The following is a 23,704-nucleotide window of genomic DNA, read 5'->3' on the forward strand; positions in this document are numbered from 1 at the left end:
CGTAGAAATGTAGGTCTTGAACTCCTGAGTCAGGGCAATGCAGCATTTTTTTTTGCTAAATCTTAATTCTGCGCGTTCCAATCTCTCCCCTAGGAGTCACCCCACACCCAACCCATCGGAGAGCATATGGATTTTTACTTCGGAGCTCGCTCCCATGGCAACCCTGCCCCTGCGTTTGAAGCAGCTTAAGACATGAACATGAACAGCATCAGCTGGCGTAGCATCGCTCTGCCTTTGGTAGGAATTAACGTTAGTGGTTAATGAGAAATTTGAACCGACTCCAATCCAGCACCTTTGAAAGTTGTTTTAATCCTAGAGTCTCGCTGTGGGGTGCGCCTGCAGGAGATGTTTGGGAGACCAGCATGCTTAAAACCAAGCCGGGCTTGTTGGAGTCTATGCACATCCCAGACTTGAAGTGCCCCCAAGGCGTGTGTGGTCAAGTTCACATAAGGGTTCTGGCTGCAAGCCAGCGATGGGAATCGTTCTGCACGCTCACAGCCAGCACCGGGCGGCCGTCTTCCCCTGAGGAAGTGCGGGTCCCTCTGCAAGCTTCTGCCTGCACGGGCAAGAGCGGACGCCCCTTCGCAGCAGGACGGAGGGTGAGTGGGGGTGCGGGAGGAAGGAGCGGGAAGATGAGGCAGTTTGCAATTGTACCTTCTGTTCCTTTCAGAGAATGGTGCTCCTGAGTCTTCTTTCTGGGTGTGGCCTGCGCTTCTGGCTGAGCCTGGCCGTTGAAGAGGGCTGAATTATTGGCTATTCCGCACTTCCAGAGACACCCCAAAAAGACACACACCGCCTCCTTCTCTCTGCTGCCACCCTGCCCCTCAGACACATGCCCTGGTCTTAGAGAACTTCACTTTCCCACTGAAGAAGGTCGGTCCACGATCAGCTTCCTCAGGAAGCGCTGGGCCACAGCGCATAACCCAACAAGCCCCCGGCACGCAGATCAAGGCCTGCTTCTGGCTGGCGTTTGGCTTTCTGCCCGCATCCAGGCAGCATCTCGGTTCTTTGTGTCCCAAGAAACATCGATGTGCGTGCCTTTCCTTTTAGAATAGAAACACTCCCTTCATACACGGCCTAGTCTTCTATGTGGTTTCCTATGGAGACTTCCACCAATAGCCACTGTGTACTCCCAACAAGGGGGTGCCACGGGGACCTCCCTTCTGAATTCCTGTCCCTGTGTGAGACCTACACAATGGCCTTCATCTCACTGCCAACAGCCTGTCTTACCCTCCGAAACCCAGCGCCGGACAGAAGGAAAGTGGGAAATGGGGGGCAAAGAGGGCACAGGGGCCTTGATGAAGTTTATGACCCTAGAAGCCTGGGAATAAGGGAGCAGTGTCTGGACATCAAGTCTTAGAATTTCAGGAATTTATTTCCATACACTTCTCCCCTCCCTCCGTGAAATGCTGCTTCTGAAACGTCGAGAACTGTTTTTTAAAGCCAGTGGAACCGTGTCTGTGGTTCAGGAAAGGACACGCTAATGGTGCTTCCAAGAAATATGATGTTTACAGGGGGTTCCTCGCGGAACCTGCGGTCAGGGTGGGGGAGGACGCACCCTCTATACAGAGTGTTTTCTGGATGGAAGTGGTCCTCTGAGTCCAGGGAAACAATCTGAGGAGGTGACGATGATGAGCATAAAAGCTACACTGACTTCCAACACCCTGAGTATATACGGAAAGTATATACCTTGACTGGCATCCACGTCGGCTGATTCTGAGCCAGCTGACATTGACCTCTTTTTAAACCTGAACTCCCCGGACTTCAGGGGAAAACGGTACTAGTATAGAATGGTTTAAGAACTAAAGCCCTATTTATCTGACTGTGTGATATGTGGCTCCCGGCGGAGTATAAATGACTAGTTGTCAAAGATGTTGCTTAGCAGTTAGGAACTTAACTCCAAAACTACAATCTCCACAGGTCTGAACCCACGGTAACCGTGGGCCAAACACCTACACTTTTTGCAAGGATTTCCAACTGAATGGAGTTTTCCAAAACATACGAGAGTTTGGGGAACTCATATGCTGAGTTCAAGGCAGAATGTATAGACAGCAGACATAAGCAGTCCATCTTAGGAGCCCTGGGATGGCTTTAAGATTGGAAGGGAGCCAAAACCGGTTTGGCTCAGTGGATAGAGCGTCGGCCTGCGGACTGAAAGGTCCCAGGTTCGATTCCGGTCAAGGGCATGTACCTTGGTTGTGGGCACATCCCCAGTGGGAGGTGTGCAGGAGGCAGCTGATCGATGTTTCTCTCTCATCGATGTTTCTGACTATCTATCCCTCTTTCTTCCTCTCTGTAAAAAATCAATAAAATATATTAAAAAAAAAAAAAAAGATTGGAAGGGAATGGCATCCGCATATGAGAAACCTCATGATTTTTTTCTGCCATTTTTAAAAGACTAAAATTCTCACTTATTTTTACAATTTTATCTGGGGACCTAATAATATTAACTTCAGAACTATTCCTCTACCTAAAGCAGCAAAAAAAGAGAGTTGCTTTAAAAACGTGAGTTAATGGAACCCTATGTCGATTACGGAAAGGTTAGAAATGTTTATACCCAAAGACTGCAGCCAGGTAGAGTGTTTTCTCCTGAAATAAGCACATAGGCTCAAAACGTCAATGTCTCTTTACAAACACATGATAAAAGAAAATGAGTATCAATAGAAGACATGGCGAACATCACTGAAAAGTACAAACTAGAGAGAAGTAAGTTCTCAATTCGTAACAACGACACGGAATCAAGCCTTCGCTGTGAGGAGTCCTGAGCTGTTCATCGCTTTGCTTCTCGGGTTTTCACTTCCCAGGCTCTCCTCCTCTGTTAGGGTTTCTGGAGCTTGCCTTTCTTGCTTTCTTTTTCCATCCTTTTTTTTTAACTTAGTACTTTTTCCTTTGCATCCAACATGGAGAACTACAATGTCGTTGTTCCAGTTGATCATCCTTAGTTCTTTGATCATGTTCTCCAGCTGCCTGCATGACATTTCTAAGCCATAAAGGGAACATGTGCCTCACCCAGAAATAACCCATTCCCTTTGACGGGCGGGAGTAGGCGTGACAGGGGCCAGCTCCTCCAGGAAGCAAGGTGGGACCAACTTCCAAGACACACGCTTCCACTCATCTGCCTCCGCCCTCACCTGTACGAGCTATGACCTCCACCACTTCCGAGGAATTGCTCAGACTCCACTATTGACCTCCCTACACAGGGTCTTTTACAGACATTAAGATGATGTTTAAGACTATTTTCCAGATGCTCCAAATGTTATCAAGGACCGAGTGACCTAATTACAAGGCGGTATGCTAGCTAACCCAGCAATGTCCCATTCTGCCCTCCCCGTCCATTTTCTCCACAAATCATAAAGGGACAGCCTGGATTTAAACCCGTGTGCAGAGTACTGGGTGCAACGTAGCGACTCAGTAAATACTTATTCAACTTTGTCCAAATTCCTTATATCCACACTCACAACCACTGTTATCAGGCTACTAGTGGATGACTACAAAACTCTGCGGAATGAACTGAAAAGGAATATAGTCGCTATTTAGATTCCCTCTTTTAACCCAAACCATCACTCTAAATTTTGGTAAAATGCCATGTATTTATCATTTCTGTGTTTACGGTCAAGTTCTAACTCTCTTATAAAGTTCTTCTTGAGGAATAAGGGCTGCCTCCCCTTATAAAATCCTACTTAATTCTAGTACATTCCCCCCTTGATCCTGAAACTCACCATTTGGCCAGCATTGGAAGGGATCTGTCCCTAAAATAACTTGCATTTAAAACAAGTAAATGAATGTGCTCCTGCAGGGTCTGCAATCAGAAGACATTTCTAGGTCTCTGTAATTAAAGCAGCAGTTTGCATGTGGGTCTGGCTAGGGGAAAGAGGACAATGGGGGGGGGCGGGGGAGAGGTTGGGGGGAGAGAAGCATCTTTCATCACTGTTGTACCCATGCTTTTCAAATATAAGTGAAATTTAATCTTCAAAATGAAAAAATAGACACATTATCTAATAGCAAAAGATAAGATCAAAATACTTAAAAATAAAATGTTAGTGCGAAATAGGGCTTTGTTTTTTACATTTAAAAAAAAATGAAACATTTTAGACTTGCTTTTCTTGTATAAATCCTCTTATCTCGGTGATAGTTACAACTGTCCAGAGCAGCTTTTATGAGACACTGAAGGAGACAAGAGGAAATCCTTTTTCAAGAGAGGAAGTCAGGACCTGAAGGTATACATTGGACAGAGCCATCCTCAACTCAACCCGGCCGGCCAGCGCTAGAGAGAAGCGCGAGCGTATTTCCCACCTTGAGATTTTTCGTTACGTTTTCCTCTTCTTGGGTGTTAAATTCTTTCTAGGAATATTCTACTTGTAAAAATGATTTTATTCTAGCTATAAAACGTTTCACTTGAGAAAACCCCATTTTTATAGCCTTGTGTGAAATGCCCCCAAACGCCATCAAGATAGGGAGACATCAGATTCTCAAACCATAAATCCAATCGCAGGCCCTCGAAACACTGCGCACGGTTAACAGAGTGACATTATATTCTGATATTTTCTTGTCATTAGATGAAAGGCCGGGAGGCATCTGATGACTAATAATAGTTCCTGAGCTTCTAAAGAAATTTTACAACGAAGTGACTAAATGCTGAAAAGAATGAGCTCCTCAAGAGCACGCCTCTGTTCCATTCATGTCTTTCATCCCATCAATCTCCCCAAAGAATCTCGGGCCGAAAGAAAGGGCTTCCTTTTAAGCCACCGAAAAATGGGACCTGATGGAATCTTCCCGGAGCTCCCGATGTTTTCCGACGTTACTTTCTTCTTGCTGGTTTCGTCTCTCAATGGTTATTCTGTATTTCTTCCTGGGTAAAGGGAAAGTGAATGTAGTAATAAAACCTCCGTTGGCTACAAAATACTATGGTTTCTCTTACAAAGAATGCCCTCAGGGGACATCTGGGTTGGGGTTGATAAATGAGAAGTGACAGAATATGAAACCCCTGTCAGAGATTAAAGTAGAGTGCCCCAAGGCGCCCTGCCCTTATTCAAGGAGGAAAATTGGCCTGCTTTCCGAAATGCCATAGAACAAGCCTTCCCCTTCTTCCCTGGGCGCCTGGTGGGTTCAGTCTTGTCTATTGGGCCACAGAAGCGCTCCCCAACTCCCAGGACAGGCCCCAGATAAAGATCAGATTACATGCACTGAGCCAAAGGAACAGGAATACAATTGTTCCCACATACACCCAGAACTACATTTCCAAGCAGAAATGAAGAAATGGTGGTCTAATGGCTTAAGACTAAGCCACAAACTCAACCACCAAAGATTACAAAGGAACGGACCTCCCTTATGGTGTGAAACTGCCGGTATCTTGGACACAGAAAAATATTACAATTTTACAAGCCTTGGGGCTTAACCACAGTGGTAACCACGTGTGTGGGTTCTCCAAATGCTCAGCACCCACCAGCCTGAGAGCGTGCACCGCTCGGAGCTGCCACCTCCTCTTCAGAAGGTGAAGCCGGCACCTCCTTCTGACCTGGAGGAAGCCTGAGAACGGGGCCATCTATCTCCCCTTTGTCCAGATTCCCTCTCCACGTACACGTTGAGTGCATGGTAGGGATTCGGGTCAGAATATCTGTCATCAAAGGATAGCAGCAGCTCTGGGGCCCACGGGGCAATGCGGTAGGAACCCCTGCGCCTCTCCCTAGCATGCTAGCCCACGGATCACCAAACCAGGGGGCCCACCAAGAGATGGCTTTGTTCTCCCAACCACCATGCTTTTGGGGTAAGAGCAAGATATGGGCATGTCACAGGTCATGCAAAGGCAAGTGACAAAGGCAATAACAGAGTGAATGTTTAAACCCTATTACAAGGTCCTAACCTGAAAAAGTAGAAAGCCATTAGCAAACCAGCTCCTAGTAAGGCCCCCACCACAATTCCTGTGACCGCTGATTCTTCTAGGCCACCTGCTTGAGAAAAAAACAGACCATCAGAGTTCAGTTAGACAAGTCTCATCCTAACCTTTCTTCTTTTGAATGATAAGAGAACATATTTATTTTCCTTATCACATACATAATATTGACAAATATTCATCACATACTAGGCCATAAAGAAAATCTCAGTACATTTCCATGAATAGGTGTCATTCAAACCCTGAATTTGTACATCCTCACCTTTCATTCATTGAAAAGCTTTGTTCTCTGGACAGTGTTTCTCAATTTCCCACTTGAGAACATTTTCCTTTCTTTTTAAGAAAGATTTCTAGGGGATCCTGCACTTTTCCTAAGAAGCACTTAAGAGCACACTAGATGTTACAGGACAGTGGGAAGAACGCCGGCTCACGAGGACTCGAGGGAAAGTGGAACAGGTTTTCAGATCAGCGACACGTGTGTGAGTTTACAGTCAGAGAGGCAACTGTATAGACCAGTGGTCGGCAAACTCATTAGTCAACAGAGCCAAATGTCAACAGTACAACGATTGAAATTTCTTTTGAGAGCCAAATTTTTTAAACTTAAACTTCTTCTAACGCCACTTCTTCAAAATAGACTCACCCAGGCCGTGGTATTTTGTGGAAGAGCCACACTCAAGGGGCCAAAGAGCCGCATGTGGCTCGCGAGCTGCAGTTTGCCGACCACGGGTATAGACCATGCAATTGACCCACACGCCTTACTTTCCCAGGTGGATGGGGACACGCCAAAGCCTGGAAGCTTTGGTGAAAAATTCATCGGGCTAACGTTCTGTTTTCAGATGTTCTCTCACCAAAGCCAGAGCTTCATGTCGAAATGTCCTACCTAGCTCTGTGAAACCGTGAGCAACAGCAGAATCAATCAAGTTCAGTGTTGTCCTAGTTATTACACAGAAATGATACAGAGCTAGCTTGTCTATAGAGAGTTCAGGGTACAGCCTTCAATCCATCATCTTGTCTAATTCAGCCCTAAGAGCTGGGTAGATTCCCTTCATTTTCCATTTGGGAAAACTGAGGCTTGAAGAAACTCAGGGATGCCCCTGGGGCCACGAAACCAGTAAGTGACAAGGGTGAGACTTCAAATCCAGGCCCGATAACTCCAGAGACCGCGTTCCTACTCACTTCTGCCTCACTCCTTCCTGGAATCACTGCATCCGCATAAACACCCCACAGACTGAAGGCTGCTCCCCAAACACAATGTGCATACATCTATTAGCATACAGTGACCGAGTGGCCCAAAAGACCGCTATTAACTCAGTTCTCCCTCACTCGCTTATGAAAGAAAGGGGGGGAGGGTCTTCTAAAGCAATGATTTCCAACTATGTTCCTATTTGTAAGCTCCTTATAAGAATGTCCTCTTGCTTGTGTATTTATGACAGGCCATTCATAAATAACAGCTTTAACCCTCAGTCCCCAGTCTGTAATCTGCGGGTGTGTAAGGCACATCATCTGTTTGGTTCTGAGGGATCGGAGGAAACGGCAACCTTTGAAAATTAGAATGAGACTTGCTACGCGGGATGAGTCAGTGGGTGACGTCTATCATTTGGTGTTTTGATTTTCTCTAAAACGGTAACTCTAATACTCCATGTCATTTCCCTATTCATCTCTCCTAGCAAGTCTCCTTCTGATTGTCCTAGTAAGATTACAGGAAGAGATGTACAAGTAGGGAGAAGGCTTTTGCCAGTTTGGAAACGGACGGAAGAGAAGAAAGACCTAGAAGCTTCCGGTGAAGGTGGGGCGCCAGTTTGTGAGTTGTTTCTGTGGGTTTGACCGCATCGGAAGAGAACTCTGAACTTTCAGAACCTGAGCTCCGGATCACACATCTTCTAACCCCGCATCACGCCGCCACCGCCACGAGGGAGCAGCGGATTCCGCCCCTGAACTTACACGACTTGCAGGGCGCGCTGCCGCTGTGCTCCGCCACCCTGGTTTCCTCCAGTCTCAGCTTCAAGGGCCCCCAGGGGTATTTGACGTTGGGCCGCATTTCAAAGCGACCTTCCTTTCCGAAGTAATCACCAATCACCTGTTTCAAGGCCAAAAAACAAGTGTACCAGCTGAGAGGTCCAAGTTACCTGTCTCCCAAGGAGGCCCAGGGCCAGCTCCCCGCGGTTGGCTCCGACCCCAGCGGTGTTTGGAGGACTTTGTAAGTCAGGATTTACAGCTGCCCACGTGCCCTGGAGCTGAGCGTAACTGAGGGAGGACTGTGGCTCCTTAAGGCAGGGTGGCTGGTTACACAGGGAACAGTGATCTCAGATTCACGGCTTTTCCCTTGCTGATCCGAGGCTGCTGTCCACCCATCCCCACCGAGCAGCACCCGTGGCCAGCCCTTCCGAAGGCCCGCGTTCCTCTGGGCTGTGAGACCAGGGTCTGCTCAGGCCGGGAGGTGTAGGGCTCTGCACATAATGAAAGCACTAAAGAAAGAATCTCTTAGGAACTCCTGGCCTCACACTTCCCTGAGGCGGGGATTGCATTCTCCTGGCTGAGGAGCTCACCCTGTTTGCACCCCGTTTCCAGGCGGAACGCTTCTTTGGTGACCCCTCTGGTTCCCGGAAAAATCACTGTTCTTTTCTGCTCGGTCCAAGGGTCTCTCTCAGGTTCAGGTTTCAGTGACTTTCATCAGCTCCTCAGGCCTGATCTAGAGGCACCCCCCTCCCGGGTCCTCGGGACCTGTCTCTTCTGTCACCAGCCTGCTCCTCCGAGTGGCTGTCACACCTCCGCCCTCCCCTTTTGAGGGGGTGCAGCCGGCTCTCCAGGCTGTTCCATGGCGTGGCAAAAAGCGTTCTCCACAATCACCAAAACACCATCACTGGCGTGTCCTGAGACCCTACAAAGCACCTCACACACTTTCACCCTGCATCCCTACAATGACCCTCCTTTGCAGAGGGGAGGCCAGAATACCCACCAGACCCAGACCAGTCCAAGCAGCAGATTCGACCTGAAACGCTGCATGTTTGTATAATCTTTATTTATACACTTACTAGAGGCCCGGCGCATGAAATTCGTGCAAGGGTAGACCCTCACGGCCCTGGCTGCCTCGAGGCCCCTCGGCCCTGTCCCCTGCTCACACCGCCTTGGCCTGGCGTTGCCCGCATCCGCCACCACACCCCCCCCCGGTCCCTGGGTCCCCCCCCCTCATTGACCGCCCCCCAGCCGGTGGCCTGGGCCTCCCTCTGCAAGGCGATTGTGGGGCGATGGCAGGCCCCCCTGACCAATCGCATCACACCGGCCTTGGCTGGCCTGGTGCCAGTGCGTGTCATAGCATGGTCATCTGGACAGTTGTTCTGCTGTTCGGCCATTTGGTCAATTTGCCTATTAACTTTTATTACTATAGATCAGTGGTCGGCAAACTGCAGCTCGCGAGTCACATGTGGCTCATGAGCCGCGGTTTGCCGCTCTGTTGACTAATGAGTTTGCCGACCACTGGGATAGGGGCTTAATCACAAGGAGCAACAACAGCCTGTAATTATTGGAATCGAGAGTCTAGGTCAGTGGTCGGCAAACTCATTAGTCAACAGAGCAGCAAACCGCGGCTCACGAGCCGCAGTTTGCCGACCACTGCTATAGATCATTTAAAGTTTTGTAGTACTTTTCTAGGTCTCATTTCATTCGGGGCTCATAATCATGAGAGCAAGGAAGATCTGATTTCCATGTGACAGCCCAGGAAACTGAGGCAGAGAGCTCCCTCCCGGTGAGGGTCAGAGGCTCATCTTTGCATCCAGGGCGCTCTTTCCGCTCCAAGATGCTGTCCGGAAACACCACCGTCTTTGGAAATGTTAACGATTGTCCAGTTTGTAAGCCCCCCCCACCAAAAAAAACCAAATTCAGGTTGTAAGGGAGGAGAGAAATACACTGTCTCACTTCACCTCTCTCATCCACATCCCTCCCGCATCATAGGACTGAGCTGTGATTGGTGGCCACTTGAAAGGAATTATTTCCCCACTTGGGGTAAACGGGGGGCCATTTCCTGAAGTCTTCCCTGATCCCCTCAACTGACGTGCGCCCCCCTACTTGGAAACTCCAGGTTTGGGGCTCATTCTCATTTGGAGGCTGCCTTGGGGACAGCTATTCGGACACCAGGACAAACACATTCCTTGGGATCCTAACCGGCAGGAGAGCGGGCCAGAGCCTCGCCGGCTTACCTCCTGGGTGCCCGCCTCTGCGTCGGTCATGGCGATCACCGAGAAGTCCCCGTACCGGTCCCCGTTGGTGTCTATGGACACCTGCCCGGCAATACCTAGAGGATGACACAAGAGGAGCGCCAAGTTGGTTACTTAAAGCGCCGCTGAGCCAACGAAAACGAGGCATGAACGGAAGGGACTGTTCAGGCGCCCTCCGGCCACAGGGAACCTCATCAGACGCGGAGCGTTTGTGTTGGCCTTGGGAAAGACATTGTAATTTCATCTGTGTCTGCATTCCTAAATTCTTAACATTTCTCCCTTTAAAAACGAAAAGAAAAGGAAATAAATGACCTTCTTTGAGAACTATGCCTGCCTGTGTGTTTTTAAAGAAGGGGAAGGCCGATCCTGAAGGCAGCGTGCTTAGCCCAGAGTTTTCTATTAAATTAAAACACAAGCGAATTGCCAGCCAGGAGACGTGGAGGTGTGGCCGGTTCCTGGGCTTGTCACGGGTTCGTGCTATCACTGGACAAGCGTCATACGAGAAACCCTATTCCAGGCCCAGGACTCAGCCCGTGTGCTCCGCTCTGGGCCACACTGGTGTGCAGGGCGGGGAGCTCCTGGGCCCCGGTCCTGGGAGCTGAGAGTGAAGGAAGAGTTCGTCTTTCTCCCACTGTCTTCATTGGCTGTTCTGTTTCTGTTTGGGGGAGTTTTTTCCAGTTTCATCAAGATGGAACTGACACTCATCACTGTTGGAGTTTCAAGTGTCCATCCTACAGCTTTGACTTACATATATTGTGAAAGGATCACCACAAGTGCAGCTACTATTCACCATCCCACAGAGATACAATACGTCATTTATTGTCTGCCCAAATGTTTTCCAGGGGGTGGCTGGGTGTTGGCTATGATGCTGCCGCGGAGGCAAAGGTGAATGGGACACATTCCCGCTCAAGAGAGGGGCAGCCCCGAGGAGGGATTTAGCCTGTGGAACCCAGAGGTCTCCACTTGGATCCCCGCTCTCATGCTTACCAGCACCGGGACCTTGAGCAAGGACTTTGCCCAGGGAGACTCAGTCTCCAGGACTCTGAAAAGAGTCCTAACCGTGCCTCCCAGCCAAGAGGCTCTTGACGAGATCAAACAGGTTGAAGAGAAGTTGGTTGCTTTCCTCTGCTGTCATCGCCACTATTGCCGGGCCCGAAATCCGGGAGGGGACACCTGGCAGTGCCCACACCGCACGGAGGAGGAGGCCCAGTGAAAGAGCAGTCTTTCAATGGCACGGGGGTGAAGCCCATGATTTGGACAGGCAGCCATCAGAGAGCGTGGGAGTGTCTGAGGCAGAAAGGCTAGCCTTGTTGGCATTTACAAAGGCGCTGACGCTGGAAGGAAACAGAATGGCCATGAGGTTTCTGGGAGAGGGCCCATGTGCATGGAAGGGAGCAGAGAGCAAGGCTGGAACAGAGTGGCCGGAGTATGGAGAGCCCCGAGTGCCGACAGGAAACACTGAATTCACTTTAGCTAGCAATGGTGGCTCACAGCAGCTAATCAATCAAAGCAAATATGTCTCATGAGTTGATATTAAATGTCTATATTGTAATTTTCCTTAACTAAATAATAGAGTGCATATATCAGCTACACGCTAAGTCACTAAGGCTATTTATTTTCCTTTATTTCAAACTGTGGCAGAGTTCAGTGTAATTCCTAATTGGTGTTTCCATTGATCTGGTTCTCTCTGGAAGTGAAATGAATGTCTGGGAAAAGAGATCCCAGGGGAAAGTTCCATCCTCAAGTGTGGTTTGGAGAGGACAAGTGTTTGGGTTTACTGTCCTTGGGCTGTGGTTTGAAGGCCTGCCGATTTTTCCAGACTTTGGTCTACTTTGCCAGAAACAGAATGGAGTTACCATTCATCTGGATGTTTTGTCTTCTTAATATAGACTGGCTACAAAGGGTGCACCTACCTCGAACTTGTTTATCCTTGACAGCCTACACAACTTTAAGTAACGCCATTTAAAATATATATATTCATCTCCAAACGTATTGGTTATCCAAAACCTTTCTTTATTCTGTTCGGAGGGGTTTATGATAGTGTGTTCTCCAAACGTTTTTGCAGAGTGTTCTATGAGACAAGGTGGCCCTGGTAACCCAACACCTCATTACACTTGAAGTTATTACAAGTCTGCCAAGAAAGGAGGTGAGAACCCTCAAGGCAGCCGATTAGCAAGTGAGACTTCACCTGAGAGTATGGTATGTAAGGTGCGATGGTCAGGCTGAGGCAGAATTCTCCTGTATAATTACCGAGACATCCCACCCTCATTTCTACGGGCCTGTCGTGGAGCCCAAGGTTGGAGCCACAGTCCTATTTACCTTGTCACTCTGACCTCTCACACAGAGAGCAATTTAGCTTCTTCCCAGGCCACGGTTGAGAGTTGGTCATAGGTTTCTCGGTCATAAAATCTAAATTTGTCGAATAACATCCAGAGTATTTTTCCCTTAAGAACTTAATGGTCACTTATGGTGACCATTAAAATGAAAATTGATTTTAAATTTAGAAAGGTTAAAGTTTTTCTTAGAGGTCTTTTGGGGGCTACCCTCAGCTGGATCACTGTTTAGCAAAGAGAATGGAAACTTACCTTGGCTTCAATTGTCTTTACATTTGGACAAATGAGATTCTGCATTTAAGCTGAACTATACAGTTTGATTGTTTAAGAACTCATTTCCTATTGCCTGTGTAGACCTGGCCCTAGAATGGAAGATCAAGACAGCCTATTGGGAAAATTTAGTTCATGCCCTCTAAACAAAACTGAATCCCAGCCATTGTGGGCACCTGCCCTTCCCTTAACAACCGCCCTCAGAAGACCAAGAACAAACGACCACACCACATAGTGAGGAATAGCTAAGACCGGGATGTGGCCTACCAAGATTGTGTCCACACACACACACGAGTTTCTCAGTGTATTGGGCACAACTGCTGGAAAATTTGACTCTGTCCTAATATGCCCCCTGAATTATCCTACTTGATTCCAGCTCCCAGCTAAAGCAGTCTACGGTTTAACAAGATGATCCTGGAGGCCTATTTGTTCACGTCCTACAATCTGCCAAAGGTTAATCAGATGTCACTCCAGTTTTGAGTAAGATGTGGCATCCACGAAAACCACCAAGGAGCAATGAAATCTACCACTTGTCACCATAGCTAAGGCCAAGACAATTCTAGATGGAACATGACCCCTTTGTACTGCCCACCCCTTCTAATAACTGAGAACAGAACAAGACAGTGGAGTAGATATGAGTCAATTGGGGGGAAAAAAATGTGTGCTTCAAATCCAGACTTGAAGTACTTGTTCCTATCATTGAAAATTTCCTTAGATTGCAAATAAATACAGGTCTAGCCCCAATGCATTTAAGGATTCAAAGGAAGAGTTAGCATGATGCAAAACTGAAAGGACTCTTGTCAGTCATCAACTAGTCCAACCCCCAAGGTTTAGGTGATGGAGAAGTCCAAGGGACTGAGGGTGGTGGAGTCCATGACTAGGACGCAGGTTTCCTGGTCCAGCGATCTGTACTGTGTGTTAGTGGTTCTCACATGATACCCATTAGCGTACTATAGTTTATTTTCCACTCAGCCCCCAAAGACCCCTTTTAAAGACTCAAGACAGATCATCTTCTTCAAACCACTCTGGTGGCTTTCTGTCTCACTCAGGGTGGAACCCCAAGTCCTTAGTGCAGCTTCCGGGTCCGTGGGATCTAGCAGCCCCCACTACCTCTCTGACTTTGGCTCCTATTACACTGCCTCTCACATGCTCTGTTTCAGCCTCCTTGCCTGTCTGGGGGCACTCAGAACTGTCCCACAGATACACTCAAGGTCTCTGCATTTGCTGCTCCCTCTGGAATGTTCTCTCATGAACATAATTTCTTTCCCTTCCTTCAGGTCTCTACTCAACTGCCACGAACCAGAGAGACCTTCCCTGATCACTCAATTTAAATTAATAGTCCCACACGACACTTTCTAGCTCTCTAGCCTGCTTTATTTTGTAGCCCCTGAAATGGCGTATCTATTTGTTTATCATCAGTTAACCCCATTACCGTGGAAGTTCATATTATTGCAGGGAATGTCTTTAGCTCATTGCTAAATCCTCAGCACCCTGAACAGTGCCTACCACATAGTAGGTGCTCAAGAACATCTGATGAATGAATGAGTGAGTGACTATGAAGTTGATAACTGCAGGGCTCATGTTGAGTCTCATGTTAATTTTCTCTGAGTGCTGGTGAGGCCAGAGGAAGCCAGCACTCTCTACACTGTTGGCAAGAATATAGGCTAGTAGACCTTTCCAGAAGACATGTGCCAATATCTAATGACTAGGGGCCCAGTGCACGAATTCGTGCATCTTGAAAGGAACTGTGGGCCATGAGGCTGTGGTGGGCATAGGGGTGGGCCTGGCCTATCATCTGCACCCCTGCCTGGCCCCTCCTACCACGGTCCCTGGTCCCCTGTCTGCCAGCAGCCCCGCTCCCGCGGCCACCACTCCCAGGCACTGACGCTGTGGAGGGATTGGGGCCAGCACCAGCAGCGGGTCTGAGCGGTGGCTGCTGGCCCCGATCACCCCTCAGGAGCAGAGGGAGGTGGAGAAGCCCTGAGGGGCGATCGGGGCCAGTGCCAGGCGCTGGCAGTGGGTGCGAGCGACGGCTCCGGATCCAGCAGTGGGTGTGAGCACCCTGTGGGATCGTGGTGTGCAGGAGCAAAGAACTTTCAGTAACCACCAGAGGCTCGCCCCGATGACAGCGACTGGGGCCCCGCCTTGGTCTGGCGCCCCTGCTCACCTGCTCCCCCACCCCATCATGGCAGATGCCCGCCATGTTCCGCATTCTGCTGCCTGCTGCCGACGCCCACCAGGTTCTGTGCGCACCCCCTGGTGGTGAGCGCACATCATAGCGACCAGTTGTTCAGTTGTTCCACCGTTCGGTCTGTTTGCACATTAGGATTTCATATATATATATATCCCACAACTAGAAATACTCCCTGTTGGACATACTCACAGAAATTCATCGAGACACGTAAGATGCATAATAGCAAAAACTATAAACAGCTGGAGTGTCCCCCAACAGGAGATTGGTTAAAGAAGTTCCTGTACAGCCGGATGGTGGAAAACTATGGAACTATCGTTGAAAAATGTGCTGAACCCATGAGTACTCATATGGAACATTTGTGACATGCAAGTTAAAAAAGCTATGATAAGGAATGGTATTCACGGTATGACCCTTTTGTATAAATTGTTTAGCTATGATATAATTCAAATGCATATCTGCTGGCAGAAGACAAAATATTTTTAAACGGAATCACAGGGAATTGGTAATAGCGATCACACTGGAGAGAGGGGACCAGGGCGGGGAGGAAAACTTTCACTTTTCATTTTGTGCATTCTTGGACTGTTTCAATTTTCCAGCCAAGAATAGTCTCGTTCTTGTACAGTTTTTAAATGTCAACAGAGGTTGCTTGAGTGATGAGATGATGGGCCATTTTTTGGTTGTTGTTAAGAAAGCCACAGCTAATATTCATCATTTTAAAAAAAATAAAATAAAAGTGAGGGCTCACTAGACCTGCTCATCATTTCGAACCACTCAGGTTTGAACCGAGAAATGTGTATCTGGGCTCTTTCATTTTAAAACTGACTACGGAACTTCACAAATGGATCGTTTGTTGTGAACGAGGCTTTCGATGAATTTCATTTTAAGAAACATGGAGTTGTTGCCCAACAATCGGAGGAGATAAGCCGCTTCCCATTTCAGTGGGACTCTTTCAAAGCACTTGCACATGTTTTTCTCATTGAATTTTCACAGCAAGCCTGTGGGCCGGCTTGATTTTGACTTATTATCCTTACCGCACAGCTGAGGAAAGCAAGGTCCCCACGGCTGTCAGAGCAAAATAGAACCAGCAAGGCAGCAGCTCGATGAGCTTCAAAGTGCCATCGACATGAAGACTGAATCCTCACCTTCAAAGGTCCTGTTCCACGTCTGCTGGATAATTTTCCCTCCGTCCTTCTTGCTATAACCAGCTCTGAGCACTTCGTGCAAAGCCAGGACGTAGAGCAGAATGGCATCATGGAACCCTTCAACAAACATGTTCACCTGGAAAGGAAACCCCAGTTGGGTGAGACCAAACGCCAAATGACTCAAGTTGAGGAATAACATAAGCGAGTCAAAACGATGAACATGTTACGCTCCAGGCCTGCACGCACGGCAGAGGCGTGGCTCAGGAGAACGGTGGCATGATTTTCCTGGCACTGGCTTAGTGAGGAAAACCGTTCCCCAGTTCGGGAATTTGGAAAGCAGACAAGATATGCCAGAATTTGAAAAAGCTGCACCTGTTGGCTGGGTTACGTATCCCAGGTCCTTCCCCACCTTGCTCTCTGCCTCCAGCCAACTTGAGTCCCGCCTCCCCCTGGAGATTTTCTCCACCTTCTACAGCCCCTCTCATCTCTCCAGGCTCTGAATTTGGAACTTAACTAAAAGCACGGTAGGGATCCATTCATACGTATTCTAATACCATTGAATGCCCACTAGAATGCTCAGGGTGCAAAGAGGAACGAGCTGTGTCCGTCCTGCCTGCGCCATTTATGTCCTCTATTCCAGCAGCAATAACATCTTCGTTTCTCTTTCTGATTTGTGTTCTGAGTAGTTTCAGTGCATCTCAGGACTCCCAGCTCCACTCCCCGCCGAGCTCCAAGGACAGGAAGGAAAAGGGCCTGGGCTCCAGTACGGTAGCCCTTGCCCCCAAGAAACTTCGAGCTTCCTGTGAACTTGGGAAATTCGCTGAAACCCCTTGCAGCCTTATTTCCTTCTCCAAGCAGCATCTGTAAGTGCTAATGCCACATTTAAGCCCATTGTGACATTCAATAAACATGAAATGAGCAAATACAATCCTGGACCACTGCGCAGCTTACAAACACTGTACAAAAGTACAAAGAAAAACCGAGGCTTGTTTCAGGAGAAAGCATCCGGACTGTAACACCACACAGCAGAATGCACTGGGCATCCCCTGGACGGATGATGACGGTGAGGCTTTTTTTTTTTGATAAATGTGAAGAGCTGGCCTCAGACAGCCCTGGACCATATCATCTCCTGTAACTGTGGACCCAGAGATTCTCTCCCTCTCCTGCATTCCACATGTGAACTTTCAGGGCCGGGCTCTGAGGTCTACGTAGGTGGTATATTGCCCTGTAGGATGCAGGCCAAGGTGGCGTTAGTATCTGATCATCTCAAGCAGGGATGGGGAACGTCTGGCCCTTGGGTCATATGAAGCCCATGAAATCATGTGGTCTGGCCCTGCCAAGGCATTGGGGGTGAGTTAATGAAATGTTTGACCAAATACAGCAGGCTAATGTTTAAGTTGATAAGTCTGTATGGCCTGAGAATGATGTGATAAATATCCAAAGAAAAAGGTTCCCCATCCCTGATCTAAAGTATGCCAGGCATTGTCCTCGGAATGGTTGTGTGTGTGTTGGCACGGGGGTGGGCGGGGGGGAGGAGGGAGGGAGGGGTTTGAACAAGAGAAATGAAGCCCCCACCTTCCTGGGGTTCACTGCTGGGGGGTGACAGGAAATAAACTGTCGAGTCAACCAATCTCCAATAACAACAACAATCATTTTACATCATAAATAAAAAGCAGGTTAAAAGGGTGGAAGATAATGTGGGGTTGCAATGGTGGTGTCAGTCACGGTGAGGCTTTTGAGGCTGTTTCCTGCCCCGCCCCCAGTTCAAATACGAAAACATTCACAGAACACACAGTTCAACATCCACTTCTACTTGGCTTCATCCCTCCCAAAGGGCCGATAAAGTCCTGTTTGTGTCCCAGAAGCAAATATTTGAGATTTGACCAAGCCTACTGCTGAGAGGCAGGTCCGAATAATCGTAGGGAGCCCAGCTGCACCCCTTCCTAGCCTTGTTTCTGCACCTCGCTAGGTCTCAGTGTTCCCCATCTGGAAAATGAGGGAGATAGTAACACCTCTCTTAGGGGGTGCCGTCGTGTTTAAACAAATCAATAATGTAAAAGAGTCAGTATTCACTGTTAGTTTTTGTCATTATTGTCTAGAGATGGAGAATTATAAAGCGAGGGATCCTGCTTAGCTTCTAATTTCTAGTAGTGGTATTAATCAACTTACTGGTATCACATATCTTACTGACCCATTTTATACTTAACGGAAACTAAGACTCTTCGTTCTTGCTTTGAGACCCCAACTAGTTCTCTTACTTCCCCTATGTCCGGTCCTTTATTCTGTCCAAGTATGATGAGTGCAGCCCGAGCTGGTCAATTGCACTGACCCGCTGGGGTGGGTGGAGGATGGAAAGGAGTGCTGGCTCACAGGAGAGTTCTGAATCAACCGCTGGACCCAAAATCTAATCCCAGCCCTGACACATTATTTAATCTCTCTGATCTTCAGTTTCCTCATTCAGTTTAAAATGGGGGTTTAGCACCTATTCATTTCACAGAGATCTTCTGGGGATTAAATGAATGAGGGCATGTAAGACATCTAACACAATTCCTGGGACCATGAAGCAAATCGTAGACAATGGCTCTTGCTCTCAGCCGTCACACTTAGGTCTCAGAGTCATTATTTTCTTAGGCAAAGCAGAGTGTGAAGAAATAACATCTACTAGTCAAAGGTAATTTTCTGCTGATTCGGCTGTGCTAATTACATTTTCCAAAGGAATATGAAATTTTCACTTAGACCATGAAGTCACTGTGGCTTGAGAAAGTACGCATGCTGACGAGTTAATGAGTTTTAATAAGTGAACTCTGGCTGTGTAACTTCGTTCTCAGGCCACTAAACATATTTTTTCAAAAGCTCTTTCTCTTTGATAATTATACGCACACCAGCCTGCTACAGAGGGAAGTCGCAGCCTCATGGAATATGGGAGATGCGGGTGCTCAGAAAAGCTCTGGGCTAATCCTCTCCTTACTTTGAAGACCAAAAGAGCATCATCGCTCACCCTCAACCGTCCTGCACGCTGTACCTGAGGGTTGTTCCCTCCATACTCCTTGTTCCTGGGGAGCCTAGGACAACTCTGCTTCAACTGTGAAGTACCTCCGCCGCTCTTCCTCCTCCTCCTGACGCCTTCCCAAAATCCTAACCCAAGGCCATCATAACACCTACCTACTGTTGGCCACCCATTGCGTTGGCCACGTCCCCAGCACCACCCCTCCTCTGACTCTTCCCCTTCCTTCTTTCTTTTGTTTAAAATAGATCTTTATTGATTTCAGAGAGGAAGGGAGAGGGAGAGAGAGAGAGAGAGAGAGAGAAACATCAATAATGAGAGAGAATCATTGAACAGCTGCCTTCTGCACGCCCCACACTGGGGATTAAGCCTACAACCCGGGCATGTGCCCTGATCCGGAAGCGAACCGTGACCTCCTGGTTCATAGGTCAACCCTCAACCACTGAGCCATGCCGGCTGGGCCTCCTTCTTCTTGATATGCCCTCTGTACTGCCCCCTCTACAACCCAGGATGAAAAGAACGATCATCTAGCTGAGAAACATGAACCTGGATTAATTTTTCCTTCCAGGTTAAACGGTAGAAGAGAATAGATTGGTTCTAAACCCATGTCCGGGTCTGAAAACCCGTTCTATCCTGATTTGCAAATAGATTGAAAGTTGTCCTTCCTCTCTTTCAAAGTAGCTGAGTGTCTCCCTCTCCTGCCAAAATTAGCAGGAGAGCTGCTGACCCCCACCGAGGTTCACTGGCACCCCAACCTGCTGCGGAGGCGGTTTCATAACACCTACCTCATAGGCCCTGGAGCCAGAAGCAGAACCCTAGAGACCTTCTTTTCTCCAGGAGAACATTCTCACTTCCACACATGTTTTTAAGTGGGAGGAAAGCCCATTAGCACATTATAGACACTGCAAATTAGAAGTGCAAATTTTTTAAAAATAAGGGAGAAAAAAGTCCAGAGTATTAAGTTGCCTTTGGAACACGTTCCACTGGACCTCCAGGCTCAAAGGAAGTAGGTCATCTGGTCTGCCCCCACCCCGCCTCTGTCAGAACAGCACCTGGACCTCCAAGTCCTGACGGACAGACTGCACAACCTCTCCAGTATGTAGCATCATTTTAGCCAGAAAGCTCCTCCTTACTGTCATTAGCCGTAAGTCTTCATTAAATTCCTAAATGCAGTCATTCCTGCTAGATGTTGAACAAACAGAGAGAACAATGCAATTCCAGAGCCCTGGGGATTTACAGTCTCAAAAAAACAGTGTCCCAGCTCCGTATGGACACAAACAGTGTCCCATCTCCATACGGACACAAACAGTGTCCCAGCTCCATATGGACCAAACAGTGTCCCAGCTCCATACGGACACAGTGTCACAGCTCCGTACGGACACAGTGTCACAGCTCCATACAGACACAGTGTCATAGCTCCATACGGACACAAACAGTGTCCCAGCTCCATACGGACACAGACAGTGTCACAGCTCCATACGGACACAGACAGTGTCCCAGCTCCGTACGGACACAAACAGTGTCCCAGCTCCGTACGGACACAAACAGTGTCCCAGCTCCGTACGGACACAAACAGTGTCCCAGCTCCGTACGGACACAAACAGTGTCCCAGCTCCGTACGGACACAAACAGTGTCCCAGCTCCATACGGACACAAACAGTGTCCCAGCTCCATACAGACACAAACAGTGTCCCAGCTCCATACGGACACAAACAGTGTCCCAGCTCCATACAGACACAAACAGTGTCCCAGCTCCATAAGGACACAAACAGTGTCACAGCTCCATACAGACACAAACAGTGTCCCAGCTCCATAAGGACACAAACAGTGTCACAGCTCCATACAGACACAAACAGTGTCCCAGCTCCATACGGACACAAACAGTGTCCCAGCTCCATACGGACACAAACAGTGTCCCAGCTCCATACGGACACAGTGTCCCAGCTCCATACGGACACAAACAGTGTCCCAGCTCCATACGGACACAAACAGTGTCACAGCTCCATACGGACACAGACAGTGTCACAGCTCCATACGGACACAGACAGTGTCACAGCTCCATACGGACACAGACAGTGTCACAGCACCATACGGACACAGTGTCCCAGCTCCATACGGACACAAACAGTGTCCCAGCTCCATACGGACACAAACAGTGTCCCAGCTCCATACGGACACAAACAATGTCCCAGCTCCATAAGGACACAGACAGTGTCCCAGCTCCATACGGACACAAACAGTGTCCCAGCTCCATACGGACACAAACAGTGTCCCAGCTCCATAAGGACACAAACAGTGTCCCAGCTCCATACGGACACAAACAGTGTCACAGCTCCATACGGACACAAACAGTGTCACAGCTCCATACGGACACAGTGTCACAGCTCCATAAGGACACAAACAGTGTCACAGCTCCATACGGACACAGTGTCACAGCTCCATACGGACACAAACAGTGTCACAGCTCCATACGGACACAGTGTCACAGCTCCATACGGACACAAACAGTCAGAGCTCCATAAGAACACAGTGTCCCAGCTCCATACGGACACAAACAGTGTCCCAGCTCCATACGGACACAAACAGTGTCCCAGCTCCATACGGACACAAACAATGTCCCAGCTCCATAAGGACACAGTCACAGCTCCATACGGACACAAACAGTGTCACAGCTCCATACGGACACAGTGTCACAGCTCCATACGGACACAAACAGTGTCCCAGCTCCGTACGGACACAGTGTCACAGCTCCATACGGACACAAACAGTCACAGCTCCATAAGAACACAGTGTCACAGCTCCATACGGACACATAGAGGGAGTCTGCGCAAGGCGGTTGGGAAGTGGACCACCATGGGGGACAAGCCCCAGGCGATCACTATCGTGCTGTGTATCATTCCAACAAGATGGAAACCACGTACCGTCTTCCACGCATCCTGGGAACTTTGCCAGACCAGGGCAGCATGCTGGCATTAACTCTCCCATCACTGCCTCTCAGTTCTCTTGATTTTCCCTCTGGAGCTGCCCGCGGCAGGTATGCCAAATGGAAGGATGCCATTTTTGCCTTTGGCCTGTCTCTCCCATTGCACTTGTCAGCCATGTCTATTTATTAGTGTGTGTTTTTCATCTCTCCTGGAGAAAGCCAAATAGAAATCCTGCTATTTTTTTTTAACTGAGCATAAAGAGTGACCATTCATGACATGGCTCCCATCTGTGACAGGAGTGGCATCTTTCTCATTTCTCTCTGGGGAGGCACATTCGTAGAGGAATTCCTCAATGTTTGTGTTCCAAACAAGTAAGCCAAGATGTTGCCTGTCTCAGCTGTTTGCACAGTGATAGTGACTAACACAGCAGTAATCCACCTCCCAGGTGGTCTGGGTATCTGAGACAGCCTGCAACGCTCTCACACAGAGTCCCGGCAGAAAGCTCCCAGAGCTCACTGCAAGGCGAGGCTGCCCGGAGATCTGGCCTGTGGTATTCAGTGAACTCAAGCATATCACAGGGTGGCTCTGTCTTCCTTCCCATAAGCCAATGGTTCCCAATGCAAATAAGGAAAGTGGAGAGTTGAGCAGCATATCTCAAGAGTCTTTGTCTTTTTGAAAATATGTTTTTATTGATTTCAGAGAGGAAGGAAGAGGGAGAGAGTGATGGGAACATCAATGATGAGAGGGAATCATTGATTGGCTGCCTCTTGCATGCCCCCCACTGGGGATCGAGCCCCCAACTGGGGCATGTGCCTTTACCAGGAATCGAACCCAGGTTCATAGGTCAATGCTCAACCACTGAGCCACGCCGACTGGGCTCGAGTCCTTTGAAAAGACATGACCCTTAACCTTCCATTCCATTGAAGAGAAGATGGGGGGAAGGGAAATTTTGATGGCAGGAAGGTGAGAGGAAAAATGGATTCAAGACCTGTCTTTCCCCTTCACAGCAGGAACAATGGCAGCGGCCTATTGTCTAATTAGCAGTTTGATCCTGAAAATGGACCTTGTCCTCCCCTCCCAGGCCACTGGAGATGGTGGCCAGCAGAAGAACGAGAGCTGGGGATGTAGCATGCAGGCAAAAAGTTAAAGAATATTATTTAGTTGATAAACACTGTACATGAGCTCCGTACAATAAAAAGATGGATACTATCTGTATTCATTCAATTTTCTCTTGAATCATAAAATTAAAAATCTACAATTTAAAGGAAGAGCAGGAACTCCATAAATCAAGTGGTATCACAACCTCCTCAGCACCAGAAAGGCGGTCCTTCCTCTTCCTGACCGACAGTTAACGTTTGTTCTTCTACACAGGGGCTGCCTGCACGGAATTGTCCCCAGGTCACTTCTCGCCTGGAAGAGGGTGCCGTCGGACATCTTCACCCTTATCCTGGCTGACCTCTGAGGCAATGCAAAGGGCAAGTGACTTACGAAGAGTCAGGTAGCAGGTCAGGGAGAGAGCAGGGTCCAGCTCTATGCTCGACCAAAGCACCTCCATACCGTCCGGCAGACTCCTTTCTCCTGTACTGAAGTTAGGACTCCCTGGGGGTGGGGGTTTGCCCTCACTTGCCCAAATGACTGTCTCCATCCTGGGCTCAGCTCTGCCCCTGGAGCAATGCCCTACCAGGGGTGGGCAAACTTTTTGACTCGAGGGCCACAATGGGTTCTTAAACTGGACC

The 23,704-nt window shown here is 48.5% G+C and overlaps 1 protein-coding gene across 2 annotated transcripts in view; it reads right to left on the bottom strand.

The window, feature by feature from the left end:
- Window positions 1–2,871: 2,871 nt before the first annotated feature.
- NPR3 (natriuretic peptide receptor 3) overlaps window positions 2,872–23,704 on the bottom strand; it is a gene marked incomplete at its 5' end in the record, with an annotated part of 60,957 nt that continues 40,124 nt past the window's right edge. Inside the window, 5 exons of one of the 2 annotated variants that reach the window (XM_080679611.1) lie at window positions 2,872–4,849; window positions 5,861–5,945; window positions 7,832–7,967; window positions 10,084–10,178; window positions 16,041–16,176. In XM_080679611.1, the coding sequence (XP_080535737.1) occupies window positions 4,738–4,849; window positions 5,861–5,945; window positions 7,832–7,967; window positions 10,084–10,178; window positions 16,041–16,176 (564 nt within the window). In that variant the 3' untranslated portion in view covers window positions 2,872–4,737. Of the gene's footprint in view, window positions 4,850–5,860; window positions 5,949–7,831; window positions 7,968–10,083; window positions 10,179–16,040; window positions 16,177–23,704 lie in introns of both variants that reach the window. The other variant, XM_080679610.1, reaches the window with a different exon arrangement.

This window comes from Plecotus auritus (genome assembly GCF_963455305.1).
Source record: "Plecotus auritus genome assembly, chromosome: 7".
NCBI classification, from domain to species: domain Eukaryota; kingdom Metazoa; phylum Chordata; class Mammalia; order Chiroptera; family Vespertilionidae; genus Plecotus; species Plecotus auritus.